The sequence below is a fragment of the Panthera onca genome, chromosome A2 (assembly GCF_046562875.1).
Source record: "Panthera onca isolate mPanOnc1 chromosome A2, mPanOnc1 haplotype 2, whole genome shotgun sequence".
In the NCBI taxonomy this organism is placed as follows: Eukaryota; Metazoa; Chordata; class Mammalia; order Carnivora; family Felidae; genus Panthera; species Panthera onca.
Window position 1 is genome coordinate 5,895,935 of NC_138340.1, and position 15,117 is coordinate 5,911,051.

At 55.7% G+C, this 15,117-nt stretch overlaps 1 protein-coding gene across 1 annotated transcript in view; it reads left to right on the forward strand.

The window, feature by feature from the left end:
* The window catches only part of ELAVL1 (ELAV like RNA binding protein 1), a 39,441-nt gene that overhangs the window by 14,423 nt on the left and 9,901 nt on the right, over positions 1-15,117 (forward strand). Inside the window, exon 3 of the mRNA XM_060630068.3 lies at positions 9,661-9,764. Coding sequence (XP_060486051.1) covers positions 9,661-9,764 — 104 coding nt within the window. The remainder of the gene's footprint in view (positions 1-9,660; positions 9,765-15,117) is intronic.

Below are 15,117 nucleotides of genomic sequence, written 5' to 3' on the forward strand. Positions count from 1 at the left end.
CCCTCTCCCTCTTCCCCCTCTCCCTCCTCCCCCTCTCCCTCCTCCCCCTCTCCCTCCTCCCCCTCTCCCTCCTCTCCCCCCTCCTCCCCCCCTTCCTCCCCCCCTTCCTCTCTTCTCTGGTGAGCTGAGCAATGGGCAGTCCCCCCAGGAGGGCTCTGGCTGCCACCCTGGGCTGTGGGGCTATGATTCTGTCACTGAAAACTAATTTAAAACTTAAAAAAAACAACAAACCTTTATTACAGAAATAAGATAATACCTTGTTGTATTCAAATCTACATAAAAGTAGAGTAACGTACGGGACCCCAGGTACCCATCGTCCTACTTCATCCACTCTCAGCTTTTGCTGGTAACCTGAAGATTCCTGTCCCTGGGATAAGTCCTGGAGAGGCCAGCTGACTGCTGTACAGAGAATTAGTTCCTCAGAGGGGGCATTGAATTCAAAAGTCTTTTAAGGACTCTCCCAATTCTGAGAGTCTGTGATTTTAATAGAGATCTTCTAAATAGGAATTGTAGCTAATACCCAAATTGAACAGTGTTAGAATGTTCTAGAAGCCATTATCTTTCTCCTGTTTCAGGAGACCATCCTGAATAAGAGAGTCCTTGTTCAGAGGCATTTTAAAATTCTCCTATGCTACTAACAAGTCTTGCCTTTCTCCTTTTGTGTTCTGGTGGAAGGGAATTTTTAGCCCCGTGGATGTTCCTGAGCCTTGCATTCCGATTTTGCCAGCATTCTCGTGGTACCTGGCTTCTTTGTTGACTTGTTGTGGTTTTCAAAGGAATGTGAGCTATGTTAATAGGAACACCTAGGTTTGGCGAGATCAGGCCAGAGAGAGCTGGTTCGGGGAAGGAGGTAAAAGCAGCAAAGAGTAATTTGGAAATTATTTCACTTCAGAGATAAACTTTTTCTTCTCTTCGGGCAAGATAAGTAAAGGGTACCAAGAATTGTGGAGTAGGTGAGCCCAGGCTCGATTTCAGCTCGGCATCTTGCTAGCAGTTCCTTAAGTTGGATGACCGGACCTTCCCGGAAAGCTTACTGTGTTCCCACCTCTGTCCTGCCGCCAGCGTGTGAAAACCTCGCCGGCCTTGCTGCCCCTTTGTCCTCTGTTCCGCTGCTCTGGTGAAACCCCAGACACGGATACGTTCACGGCTTCTTCCTCCTGGCCGGAGAGAGTCCTGCATCCAGACACACAGGTGCCCCGTGGAATCAAATTCCCAGCTGAGCTCAGCCTGCCACACAGGCCTCCCTGGCCCTCCCAGCAACCACTTCAGGCCCGTTTGCACCCTTCATTCTTGGCCCATGACTGCCTTTCACCTCGTAATGAAAATAACAGCCACCTCTACCTCTGTTCTATCCTGGCGCTTCTCCATCCCGGGAGCCTCTGGCCAGGCAAGTGCGTGCTTGCCTGGGTCTTTGGGGCCGCCTGACCAGCGTTCCGACACGCTCCAGCATCTGTCCTCTTTGAGAATCCTTGCTGAGATTCTCTGACTTCCTCTAGCAGGATTTTTCCACTTGAGCACTCCTGACATTTGGGACTGGATCATTCTTGGACGGCAGGGGGGGGGGGGGGGGGCATCTTGTGCATTGTGGGATGTGGAGCAGCATTGCTCGCTCCCACCTGCTATGTCCCGTGGCATCTTCTGAGTCACGACAACTGAAACATGCCCCAGACATTACCGGGTGTCCCCAGAATCCTCCCCCTCCTCCCTGTGAGAACCACTAGTTGTTGTCCTCCCTCCCCTCCCATTCACAGAGCTGTCAGTGGACTGTCTCCTCTTCCTTCTGGAAGCTTCCTCTCCCCCTTGGCTCCCACGAACCACCTGCCTGAGGCCTTGCTTTGCCTCTCCTGCAGCTCCTTCCCAACCATTCACTTAGTCTTTCGGGTTATTCCCACGCTGCTCCTCCCTAAGCCCGTCCTGGGGAGAGCAGACGCCCCTCCATAGCTTCACTTTATCCTCAGTCTGCCGCCTGTGTGTCAGGGGGACTGCTCTCCCGAACTTCACACCCCTCGACCCCTCAACTTCAGGGTTTTCCAGACTGACCTGGACTCTGTCCCACCAGCTGCTTTCTTGTTTCTCAGCATCTGCATCTTAACAGACGACACCGGGTTCACTCAGTGACTCCAGTCAGAGATCTAAGCATGACCTTTGACGCGTGTCCCTGGCATTCATCCTTCTGGGTGCTTCCACCCCTTTTCCTCCCGCCCCCACCCGCTGCCTCAGATCTAGATGAGGCCACATCACTGTCTGCCTGCACTAGCGTTCTGGCCTCTTAACCAGCCATCTGTGTTCCCTCCAGATGGTTCTCTTCACCGCGGCAAAGGAATCTCTTTATCACTCCACATGTGACCCTGTCACTCACCTGCTTTAAAACTCTTAGTCCCCGGCCCTGCTTGCTTTAGGGCACCTTCTCTGCTCAGCCATGTCAGCATTAGATGCTGCTCCTGGTCTGGGTTCCCATAGCAACCAGGCAGCTGGCAGTGTGGGCTTCCACACTGTACTGAAGTTAGAACTTTTTGGTCCAGTAGGTCCATATGGTTCTCAGAAGCAGAAACCCCATATGTCCGTAGATACGACCATAATCAGTGCTTGTTGAATGAATGAATGAATGAATGAATGAATGAATAGGTCTAGCGATTGGAGAAGAATGCAGATCAGCATGGACGTTGATTTGCTCCGCAAATATTTATTGAGTGCCAGCCATTGGCCAGGCACTGGTGACGGGAGGAACGAGGAACGGGTGGTGGCTGGGTTATCGGGAATATTTGGGAACGTCTGACATGCTGGCTTCCAAGATGCAGCATGTTTCTGGCTGGCCAGGCCCCAGGCCCTGTGTTGGGGACATGTATTTATTGCTGCCTGTTCCATCCACAGTCCCTAGCTGGCCCTACTGTGCAGCCCTGTCCCACTCTCTGCCTGGGGTCTGGCCCCTCTGCAGATGCCATATGGCCCAGGAGCCAGCCTCCACCCTCCTGGACTGTCTGTCCTGCTGGCCACTTGGTCCCCAGCCTCCAGCCCATTCGCTCAGCTTCTGGCTCATTGCCACGCACCTCTGGTCAGGATAGAGCCCACACTCCTGCCTGTGGCTCCCAGGTCTCTGGGGCGCTGTCCTCCTCCTCCCTAGCCGCTGTGCTCTCCACTCACCCTCCTCTCAGCCCTGACTGAGCTGCTCGTCACTCCCCAGACAGGCCCTTCTCTTACAGTCTCACGATTTTGCAGATATTGTTCCCTCTGTAGGAAAACCCTTCCACACCAAGCCAGCCTGGCCGCTTTTTGTTTTCTTCATGTGAATCACCTTTGTTCTGTATATCAACAACAACAGTGTGAGGCAAAAAGGAAAAGTTTAAATTACCCCAAATCCCACCACTGTTAGCTTTGTGGTTTGTGTCCTTCCATACTTTTTTCTTTCCACGTTTGTGGTCATAAGCAACTACGTGTTTTTAGAAAAATGGGCTTGCACCACTCAAGCTGTGCTGGAAACTTTTCTTCCTGTACCTGTGAATGCTTTTCTATCATTGAACATAAAGCAGTTTCGTCAGAAGAGCGGCACAGTGTTCTGCTGTATGGAGATTCTGAGTTCACGGCAGCTTGTGACCACATTTCCGTATTTACAAACCCCGCTGAGAAGTATCCTGGTGCAAACCTTCCCTCACCGCTCGTTCGCATTGGGGGTCTTCTAGAAATGGACCATTAGATGGGAGGGTGTGTACCTTCCTGGACCCTGTCACCAGTTGACACTCGTGCCGTCGACTGGGCCAGGGGCGTTTCTAATCTTGCCCAACCTGAGTCACAAATGACATCTGATTGGGGTGGTCATTCACTCTAGTGACGTTCTAGTGGCTGTTTGTACTCTTCTTTTATAAAATACCCTTCTTGTCCTTTGCCCATTTTCTTTCTTGTGGGGGCATTCGCTGTTTCTTGCTCATCGTCTCATTAACTCGCCCAAGACCTACTCCTCCCGCTGTGAAGTCTTCCCTTGAACCCCCGCAGACATCTAAAAAGGAAGAGCTCTAGGGGTGCCTGGGTGGCTAGTCGGTGAAGCGTCTGACTCTTGATTTCAGCTGAGGTCGTGATCTCACCGGGTTCGTGGGATCGAGTTTTGCGTTGGACTCTGCGGACAGTGTGGAGCCTGCTTGGGATTCTGTCTCTTCCCCTTTTTCTCTGCACCCTCCCCCCCAAATAAATAAACTTTGAAAAAAAAAAAAAGGAAAGTAGTTTAAAAAAGATAAAAGTAAAATTTTCTTTTAACGTTTATTTATTTTTGAGAGACAGAGCACTAGCGGGGAAGAGGCTGAGGGAGAGGGAAACACAGACTTCAGAGCAGGCTCCAGGCTCCGAGCCGTCAGCACAGAGCCCGACGTGGGGCTCAAACTCACAAACTGTGAAATCATGACCTGAGCCAAAGTCAGATGCTTAACCAACGGGGCCACCCAGGCACGCCTCAAATTTTTTTTAAAATAAAGGAAGAACTGGGCTCTACGCGCCCTCTCACGTTGCAGGGGAGTGCCTGTCCTCAGGGTGTTCCCCTCCCTCAGCTGTCCACCCCAGGTGGATTTGAGAAACACTGAGGGATGAAAACATTATATCTGGCTGCTCTGGATGGCAAATGTAACACGAGATGCCAGGGCATTGTCTCTAGGTTTTAACCTCTTCTAGGGGTGCCTGGGTGGCTCTGTTGGTTAACCGTCCGACTCTTGATCTCGGCTTGGGTCGTGATCTCGCGGTTCATGGGTTCGAGTTCTACATCGGGCTCTGCGCTGGCTGCTTGGGATTCTCTGTCCCTTTCTTTCTGCCCCTCCCCTGCTCGCTCGCTCGCTCTCTCTCTCAAAATAAATGAATAACCTCGTCTAGAGAGAGTGGTGTTTGGAAATGGAAGAGCATTGGCTCAGAGGCCACCCGGCAGGGCATGAGTAGTGCTCGCAAGGAGGCAGCCTCCATATTCTCCAGGCAGCGGCTCTTGGCCTGCTGGCCACCAGGAGAGACCCTAGTGTCAGGCCCTGCCCAGGCCTGCTCAGTCAGCCAGTCTGGGCTGTTTGAACATCTGTGATGTAAGCTTTCTGGAGGACGGCAGTTCTGGTTCAGGACCAAGTGAAAGAAGCCAAGCTCTTCCCGCAGTGCGGGGATGGCGTGAGCTGGGGGGAGCACTGGCTTCTGGGATATCCCTTGGCCTCAAACCCAGAGCTTATTCATGCTTCATCCTTGGCCGTTTTCTTTCTCATCTGCTGCCCCCTCCCCCTCCCCTAGATCTTCACCCTGGGGGTCTGCTTGACCTCCCCTGCCAGCACCGACCCCAGGCAGGCCCTGCCTGCCCTCTGTAAGTCCCAGCAGCCTGTGCAGGATCCGTGCCCTGCCTGAGCGCTGCCCCTGTTCCACCACCAGGCCTCAGACCTTCCTCTGTCAGGGCTTGTCTTCCATTGCCCTAAATGAGGGAGCAGCACCTGATGGGTCTTCGCGGCCTTGATTCTAGCAGGGTCACCGTGTCTAAGGGACAGGAGAATCATCCGTAAGGAGATTGGAAGTACACCTGCCTGACCTCTTGGGTCCTTGAGCTTGAGGCAGGCCCTCGGGAGCTGTGTCATTACCCTGCACGGCTTATAGACCCTGTTAGAGAAACAGGAACTTGGGGGCCTGCTTTGGGAAGTGAGGGCCTCCCCCAGGTGCCCACTCTGAGTATAGACCATTGAGGGTCTGCAGAACTGGGGAGCCCCACTCTTCCTCATTCACTTCCAGCAGCAGCTCTCAACCTGGGCTCTACATTGGGATCGCTGGGGGGCTTTAAAAACTGCTGAAGCCACCCCCACTCTTACGACACCCCACCCCCATGCTGATACTGGTTCAGGTTCTGGCCTGGGCAGTGATAGTTTTTAGAAACTGCTCTGGTGATTCTGGCAAGCAGCCGAAGTCAAGAGCAGTTGGTTTATGGTGAGCGGCCAGGTGGAGGCAGGGACTCGGCACTGTGTTAGGCACTTTCGCCAGTGGCCTCATCCGGTGGGTGCCATCCAGGGCTCCTCTTCACTCCTCACCTGCCTTCCCTCCCACAGCATGCAGGCGCCCGCTGTCGAGGGTCGGATAGACTCTCAGGGGACAGGGCCAGCCCAGAACAGGGTGTACAGAGGTCCCTCCCCATGAAGCTCCCTCCTACAGCAGCCCATCCGTGGGCCTTTCGGTGGCTCTGCCTTCTGCTGCCCGCCCCCCGGCACCTCCCTACCCAGCCTCGCTCCCGGGTTCTGCCTGGCAGCCTGTCCCCCCCCACCCCCACCCCCACCCAGCAGCCACCTCTGGGCCATTCCCCAGCTCGTCTTGTTCGACTGTGCTGGCTGCCTTTCGTTTCCTGGAACACACCAAAGTCTCCTCTGCCTCACGGGCTTGGCACCTGCTCTTCTGTCTGGGCTGCTTGCCGCCAGCCATCCCGGGGTCATGCCGCAAGTGTTGGCTCCTCACTGGGTGCTTCTGACCACCCTGTCCACCATGGGCCTCACACCCATGAGTCCCTCACACCACCGTGGAAATTTTCCTTATAGCCCCCCGGGCAGCAGTTTTGTTGGTTAGTTTCTTGCTGCTTTGCCGTCGGCTGGCCCGTCAACCGTTAAGGCACAAACTGTCTTCCACTGTGATCATCAAACCCCCTGGCCAGCCTGGCCTGGGGCCTGGCACATAGTAGGTGCTCACTTAATACTTGTCAACTCATCGACGAGAACCGGAGGGGAAGCAGGCCTAGGAAAGGAGGCAGTGGCCGCTTGAGGGTGTGTGACTTCCTGGGTGACGTTGGCAGTTGTCCTGGGAGGCTACCCAGGAAGAGTGCGGCTGGCACAAGAGCCAAGGGCAGAAACCTGGGGGTCATCTCAGTGGGATGGGTAGAAGACTAAGCTTGGGAAGGGACAGCTGGGGAGAAGGAAAACCCAGAGAAAGAAAACCTGGCGTTGCTGTTCCATTCTGGGGGAGGTGACCCCTCAAGTGAGTCGGCCGTGCCCAGTGCTGCTGAGAGCTCGGGGAGCTGCGTCCTGACCGTCTCTGGGGGTGGCACCTGATGGTCGGACTGCCTTGGTAGACTGGCAGTCTGCAGTGACCACCCTGGGGCCAGGCCACCAAGTGCCTGGGAGGTGAGGAATCAGGACCCGAGAGTCGGGCAGGACTCATGTTTATATGCCAAGAGCAGCCAGCTGTGGCTGAGACACAGGAGTGTGGCCCAGGTACGAGTCCTCATCAGTGTCTGGTCTCCCCTAGCAGGACTTGGGCCACCTGTGGCACTGGCAGTGGAGGAGATCGGTGGTCTAGGGTTGGGCTTGGCCTTGTGGGAAGAGCAGAAAGACGAGAAGACACAAGTGTGGGTCGTGCCGACCGAAGAGGCAGAGTCCATCCGGCGGTCAGGCCAACGGGCTCCATGGCCTGGGCGTGGTGACAGATGGGCAGAGCAGGGGTTGGAGAGCAGGTGTTTGGGAGTAAAAATCCCAGCAAGCCTGGAGTTCAGTCAGGAGTCTGTACCATAGACATTCTGCATTCTCAGCTTTAATGTTTGTAGTTTGGACCTTTTGCGAGGGCCCTAAAGTTCCCAGCCTGGAGCCAGTTGTGGTTTTCTGTACTGTTTTCTGAACTTCTGATTCTGACTTTCTTGCTAGTTGGGCGCCAGCCCCACAGCCCTGCTGCTCCGGGGTCCTCGCTCTCTGGGGTTTAAGAGCTAATAAGTCTCTGAGACCCATGGGGTTTTGTTAGAAATATGGTTGTGGAAGGGCAGGTTTGGGTTTGTTTGTTTCAAAAGGAAAGCGGCCCATGCAGCACTGCAGGTGGCTTGTGTAGTTGCTGTGCCCTGAAGGAGGGAGTACACCTCCGCGAGGTGCTCCTGGGGCATGGGCCACGCACGGACTTCCTTCCAAAGCCTACGGTTTTGGGGGAGGGGGGGACTTTTCAGTGGAGGAACCGCCGGCCTCGGGGGATCCTGGCCAGCGCCAACGCCAACAAAGCGATAGGTCATGGTGACAGCACGCAGCCCCCAGTACGATGTCAGGAGGAGGGCCCCTCGCTCTGGGGTCTTCCTCCCAAAACCCGTCACCAACTGCAGTCTCGCCATGAGAAAAACATCTGACAAACCCAAGCTGCAGGAGAGTCTACAGAATTCCTGACCAGTCCTCCTTGAAACTCTCAAGGTCATCAAAAACGAGGAAAGTCTGAGAGCTGTCCCAGCCAAGAGCAACCTAAGGAGACGTGACGGACTACATGTCACGTGAGATCCTGTGTGGCCTCCTGGGACGTAAGAGGACTTTGGGGGGAAACTGAGGCAATCTAAATCAAGTGTGGACTGTGGTTAATTGTAATGTATCAGCATTGGTTCCTCGGTTGTGACAGATGTCCCATCCGGATATAAGATGTTACCACCAGGGGAAACGGGGTATGGGGTCTGTGGGAACTCTTTCTATTATCTTTGTAATTTCTCTTTAGGTGCAAAAAAATAAAAGTGTTTAGGGTTTTTTTTTAAGAAGTGACAAAACTGGGTTAGGCTCTCTGCTGGGTGCCACATCTCATTATCCACCTGAGGGTCTGGGTTCAGCCGGCACCCAGAGACCCCCGCCTCATGCGGCTCAAGGCCTGGCATGTTTTCTACCTGCTTGTTATCGCCCTCCACCAACCAGAGGAATGGAGCGAAGCTCACCACTCTATCTCTGTGCCCAGAGCCATGCCTAGCATTCGGTGGCTGCCCGCCAGCACGGCGTGTGGGTGGGTAAGCAGTGGGCATGTCGGTTCTCCTCTCTGGGCCGCCTCCTGCCTGTCCTCTGTAGCGAAAGGACAGGCCTCCTTCCACTGGGCCCCTCGGCCTTGGCTGCTCTCTGGGCTCCTGGGAACCCACAGCCCCTCCCCTGCTGGGCTGCATCCCTCCCGTAGCATGCCGTTGGCGGTCACTCCTGCCACTTCAGTGTTTCCCAAAGAAGAGGTGGGGACACCCACGCGTAACCTTGGCTTCCTTTGGGAAGAGCTCAGGTGTTGTTATCCCTTGGACTTGGGCTGATGGTGCTGTCACATGACAGCCGCTGCCAGGGGAAGCCTGGAGGCCTGGCTGGGGCCGTGAAGGCAGGTGCACGGCCGGACGGGGACTTCCCTCAGCTCCAGCTTCCCTTTGTGCTCCACGTCATCTGCTTCTTAGCTGGGTTGTAGGTGTTCGGGCAAGTGAGGGAACCAGCACTGGGTGGCACTACAGCCTAGCAAGCCTTCCCGCTGTTGGGGTGCAAGCAGGGGAGAAACCCCTGGACGCAGACGGGTGGCCATCATGCAGCTCTCCCCACCTGCCCATCTCGCCCACTCGTGACCGTCCTCTCTCCTCACCCTTGGAGTCCCCACATCTCAGCCGGGACTGGGGGCACCGATCATCATCATTGCTTTTGTGGTGGGTTCCACGGGATGCCGTTAGTAGCACAGTGTTTCTTTTCAAACGGCCCTTTTAAAGAAAAAAAACATTAACAAAAGCAACACTTGTCCGTTGTAGAAAATTTATATGTCGGCCAAAGAAGCGTAACAAAAAAACGGTATAGATGGTGACCGTGGGTCTTCTAACCCCACTTCCAGGAGGCCATGGCTTTTAACGACCTTGTCCTTTGGAGCCCAGTCGCACATGGTCCTGTTCACCCTCCCTGGCTGTCGGCCGGTTTACCAGTGTGCACGTGTTCTCCCACACAGGGCACAGCTTGGGCTATGGCTTTGTGAACTACGTGACTGCCAAGGACGCGGAGAGAGCGATCAACACGCTGAATGGCCTGCGGCTCCAGTCAAAAACCATTAAGGTAAAGAGCTGCCATCACCACCTCGTTCCTGGCCTCCAGGGGTCTGTGCTGGGCCCCCCCGGCCTGGGGGAGCGACCTCCCTGACCTCACCTGGGCGAGGGATCTTCCCCTTACTTGACCATCACTATCAAAGGGACCATTGGCTTGGCCATTTCTCGGAGCCCTGGTGCATTTGGGGCATCTGGGGTGCCTCCTGTCTGCTTAGAGTTGAAGCATTGCATGTCAGACCACCCCAGGCCATGCTGGTGCCTCTCAGCCTCCTCAGCCCCGTGAGCAAAGGGAGAGTCACCGTGAAGGGCACTTAATCGAGGGCAGTCCTCTCTCCCCGGCCCAGGGTGTGCTGTCCTTGTGCCGAGCGAGCATGTGTCTGGCCTTGCCCTCCTGTTCTCTCCTGGTTTGTTGCCGCAGCGACAGCAGCAGCATTGTCCCTCACGCCCTCCCTGCCAAGGTCTCTCCCTTCCTCCCCAGTCACAGCCAGGTCATCGAACATGCATTTGCTAATGTTTCTTGAGTACCTGCTATGTGTCAGACAGTGAACAGATGAATTCCTGCTCTCGTGGAGGGGCGTGTGTGTGTGTACGCGCATGTGTGTGAGCACGCTCCAATAATAAACCGAAAGTCCCGTGTGGCAGAGGTAAGTGTTGCGGAGGTACATGGCGGGGGATGTTCTGGGGGGTGGCTTCGTGTTGACCGGTGACTTGAGGGATGCAAGGGAGCCACCAGAGTCACTCCCAGTTGAAGGGCTGTGGTGGCTTCCTGGGACGAGCGGGCAGGTCCCCCCGCCCTCATGTTCTCAGCTGCGGCCACTTACCCCCCAACACTGCTCTTGGTCCAGAGCCCCGTCTCCTCCCCATCCCCATGTGTCTGTCCTCTGGCTCATGTGATCTTGTGCAGCTCCAGACCCAACCTGGACGACTTTGGTGTTTTCCCGACCTTTACTCCCTACTGCACCCTCCTCGAATAGGCCTCCTCCCACTGCCCCAGGCTGGTGCCCTGACCTTGCTTCTTGCAGCAGCCTGGGGTACCATGCCCACCCACTCCACCTGTAGATCTGGCAGGTCAGCCGTTGTTCCCGAGACGCGTGCCTGCCGGCGTCCTCTCCCTCGACAGGAAGCCACATGGAGTGAGATTGCCCTCTGAGCCTTTGGACCTGCCGGGTCCTCCCACCCCATCTCCCATCCCTCCGCTTCATGTGGGTGTCCAGAAAGGTCCCTCTTGGGCCTTGTATCGGGGCTGGGCTTCCTAAGCTTCCCTGGACATCAGAGCCGCCTGGGGTGCTTTTGCCATAAAGGTTCCCAGGGTTGCGGCTTGGGCCTCCCCAGTCACACTGTGGGGTGGCCCTGGGAACCCGGATTTCTTCCCGCCTGCCAGGGAAGTCGTGCAGCCTGGCTGTTCGCAGCACCTATTCATTTGGAGGGCGGTGTTCCATTTCTGCTGTTGAAGTGTTTGTGATATGGATTGCTCAGTGGTTTAATCGTCCCTGAACCCCTCTGTGGACTAGACCTGCGTGTCGCGTGGTGCCCGAGGGCAGGAGCGCTGCCCACACATCTCTGTGGCCAGCACGGGCTCCCAGAGGCTCCTTCCACTGTGGAGCCTGGTGAAGGAAGCCACATGTCACAGCCTTTCCACGTGTCTAGTGACTTTTGTTCCCCTCCACCAGCTCCGCGTTGTTTATTCTCAGCCCAAAGCTCCCAGTCTGTTAGGAAAGATCTGTTGTATTTAGAAAATGTTTGCTAATGCCAGGAGGGCAGACAGTTACTCTTATTCAAATGCTGAAAACTCTTCATTACACAAGCGTGTTCTGGGGGCCAAGCCCTCTGCCTGGCGCTGGGTTCCATGGCCGATGGGTGCCCTCAGCTAGCTCACGTGTTAACACAGATGTTAATTCCCAGACCACCATCTGACTGGACCTCACGTGGGCTCCACCCGACTCGTAAGGCACTGAGAGTTTCCCTCAAAGTCAGAGTTGAGACATAGGAGAGCAGGAGGAGGTAGGGGTAAGGAGGGCCGGGGTGGGGACACGAGGGTGTTCTGGGCAGAGGTGTCTACAGGGCTCAACGTGTGCCTCTTATGGACACAGGTGTGCTGCAGGAGACATACTGGCTGGCACATTACGGGAACTGCAGGCTACCCCCAAGGTTGATGCCCCGCTTCTCACCCACAAAGGCAGGACCTTTCCAAAGGCTTGCCTGCCCCCCAGGCTCTGCGATCATGGCACCCTGCGGCCCGCCTGGATGTGCCCTTGACCTCACTGGCATTCACTCTGTCCTCTGCGGTTGTAACGTCATTCCTTGATCTGAGTAGGGTGTAAGGAGTTTCCCGATCTCTGTGCCCTGTGACGGCAGTCCAGACAACCCCACTGGGTGTGTGTGTGGAGGTGACAGGCTGAGTGTGGCACAGCACTGATCTTGTGTGATTCACATGACCGGTACCTGTCAAGGGCCTGTAATGGGCCAGGTCCTTCCATACCTTGTCTCTGTTTTCCTCACCCCAGCCTGGGAGAGATGATCCCCAATTTAGGGTTGAAGAAGCTGATGTGTAGACTTGTGACAGGTCTCCCGAGGTCACACAGGTAGAGCGGGGCAAAGTCAGGGTTTGAAACGAGTGCTGCGGCTCTGGGCACTTACCACCCCTGCCTGGCAGCTTCCCCAGCCCAACGTGGGAGGTGAACACCAGGAACCAGAACAGTGTAGCTTGGATGAGCCGCAAACAGAGCCCAGGAGCCTGCGGTGCAGTTAGGCGGGCGTTATTAATAATAACAGCAGTTGCTTTTATTCCCTCGTTCGGCATTTAGTCGCTGAATGCCTGCTGTCCACCTGCATCTGTTCTAGGTGCTGGTGATACAGCAGCAAAGACAAAAGTTGTGCCCTCATCGAGTGTTCTACACAGCTAAATAAGTGAAACACATAGGATGTCAGACCAAGATAAATGTCATGGGGAACATTTACACGGAGGCCGTGGTGGTGGAGGGGGCTGGGCACTGCTTGTGGGTGGGGGGCTCCGGGGCGAATCAGGTGGTCAGGCAAGTGGGTTTGTTTCTTAGGACCGCCATAACAAAGCACCACAAATGGTCTTGGGGGGTGGGGGTGTTAACAGGGATTTGTCCTCACAGCTCTGGAGGCCATACGTCCAAGACCAAGGTGTGTGGCCAGGTTAGTTCCTTCTGCGGCCATGAGGGAGAGTCTGTCCCGGGCTCTCCCCTGGCCTGGGGGTCGCTGGCCACTCTGGCGGTCCTAGGCTCATGGAAGCATCACCTGGGCCGCCGCCTGCGTCTTCACTTGGCGTTCTCCCTGTGCGCACCTTTGTCCAAATTCCCCCTTTTTCTGAGGGCACAGTTACTGGATTTGAGGCCCATCCTGCTCCGGTGTGACCTCATGTTCATGAGTTACATTTGTGACAACTCTTTCCCAATAGGGCCTCGTTCTGCTGTGCGGGGTGGGATTAGGACTGCGACATATGAATTTGTTGGGGGACAGCCCTTTATAGGAAGGTTTCGTGAGCACGTGCCAGGAAAAGACCTGCCTGGGGCAGAGGAGCAGGTGATGCCGAGACCCCGTGTCATGGAGCCTCTGGGGCGCCAGGTGCTCCAGTGCAGTCTTCTTGGAGGCTGACCTGACTCTGAACTTGATAGTGGCCGGAGAGGGAGGGAAAGCTGCGGTGGTGGTCGGGGGCCTCGAAGAACCTGTTGTCAGAAGCACATTCGGCTGTAGAAGGCGTTTTTCTCTCTGGGGCTTCATCGAGGGATGATCATGGTCAGTACCAGCCTCTGCACTGCTTCCCCGGTGCCAGGGTCTTGGTTTGAGGATGCTCTTTCCCACAGTGTCCTTCAGTAAAGGCCAAGGGCAGACCCCAGATGTAGCCCCATCCAGACAGATCTGCAGAGGGCCAGACAGGATGGTCGTGGGAGGCCTGGCCTCCCGCTTTGGCCGCTGACTGGGGCCTTTGGTGAAATGGGACAGCCAAAAATTGCAGCCACGTCCTCTGGCAAGAGTTTGAATGGGGGTGTTCTGTGGGCTGGTGATGCAGACCTGGAGAGTTGAGGCCCAGATGTGAGAGTTGACACCCTTCTTTGGAAGTTGAGGAGCGTGACCAAGCCCCAACTGGACTGGTCAGCCACCTGCCGCTTTGGAGGGTGCTGGGGAGAGCCCGCAGGCCAAGGTAGCCTCTTTATCTCAGGGGACATTGCCATAACTGCCCCACTTGGTTGGAGGCCGCCTGCCCCCAACGGGACCTGGTGCTCTGGGGCATCTTCCCAATCAGATCAGGGCCACTTTTGTTCCACTCTCTGACGTTCAGTCTCCATGATCCTTGGCACCTCTCTGGGGGAGGCTGGGCTCTGACCACACCACATAATTTCTCATTCGTTCTCTGTCTCCTGCTGGACCACATTCTGCTCTGCCGGCAAAGGTTGTGTCTGTTGTCGCCTCTTAGGGAATGTCATAGATTTGGACTCAGCAAGCACGTGAATGCTGGGGCCGGTGTGGGGTGGGGGGCAGTGTGTTCCTGCCCACGTGTTTGGCACTGAGGGGCCACACTTCTGCCCCTTCTGGCAGGCTTGAGCGTTGCAGTGAGAACACACCTGTTGTCTGTGACCTTGTGCTGCCTGGTGACGCGTGAGAGGTCGTGTCATTTCCTGGATTATGGTCTCAGGCTCTTGGTCTCCTGAGCTTGTGACTCTCAGAGAGAGCATTATTGTGCATAGGTTCCAGTCCCCGACCCTTCCAGAGCATGACTCCCTGCCTCCTCCCTTCTTATTTCCCAGCCTCCTGACTCAGATCTGACTCCATTGGGTGTCATTGAGCCCTGTCCCTTCAGGCCACACAGGGGCCTTGTGCCAGCTGCTCCTTCCCAGCAGGGGTGTGGCCTTTGTCCCATCCCTCCTTTTTTTTGTTGTTTTTTGAGACAGAGAGGGCCCAAGTGCCCCTGTGCGAGTGGGGGGAGGGGCAGAGGGAGGGAGAATCTTAAGCTGGCTCCAGGCCCAGCTCAGAGCCGAGAGAGCTCGATCTCATTCATGCCTGTGAGATCATGATCTGAGCTGCAATCAACTTAACCAACTGAGCCACCCAGGCGCCCCTCCCATCCCTGCTGGCCTGCACAGTCCATGGCCATCCACAGCCATCACGCTGACCTGGGAAAGCACCAAGGCCTATCTTGCCATCAGCCCCTGAAGCCTCCCGAGTCTATGCACACACCTACCGTCTTATCTGAGCGGCCGCAGAAGTTCCTTGCAGGGTTTACTCGGTTTTGCAGAACAAAACCCCAAAAAGTATGGAGTCATTTAACGTCAAACACTGAGTGTTAGACTGCGGGCTCCCCAGCACCCCAGGGTCCCCCGTGGGCTCCAGTGGTAGGT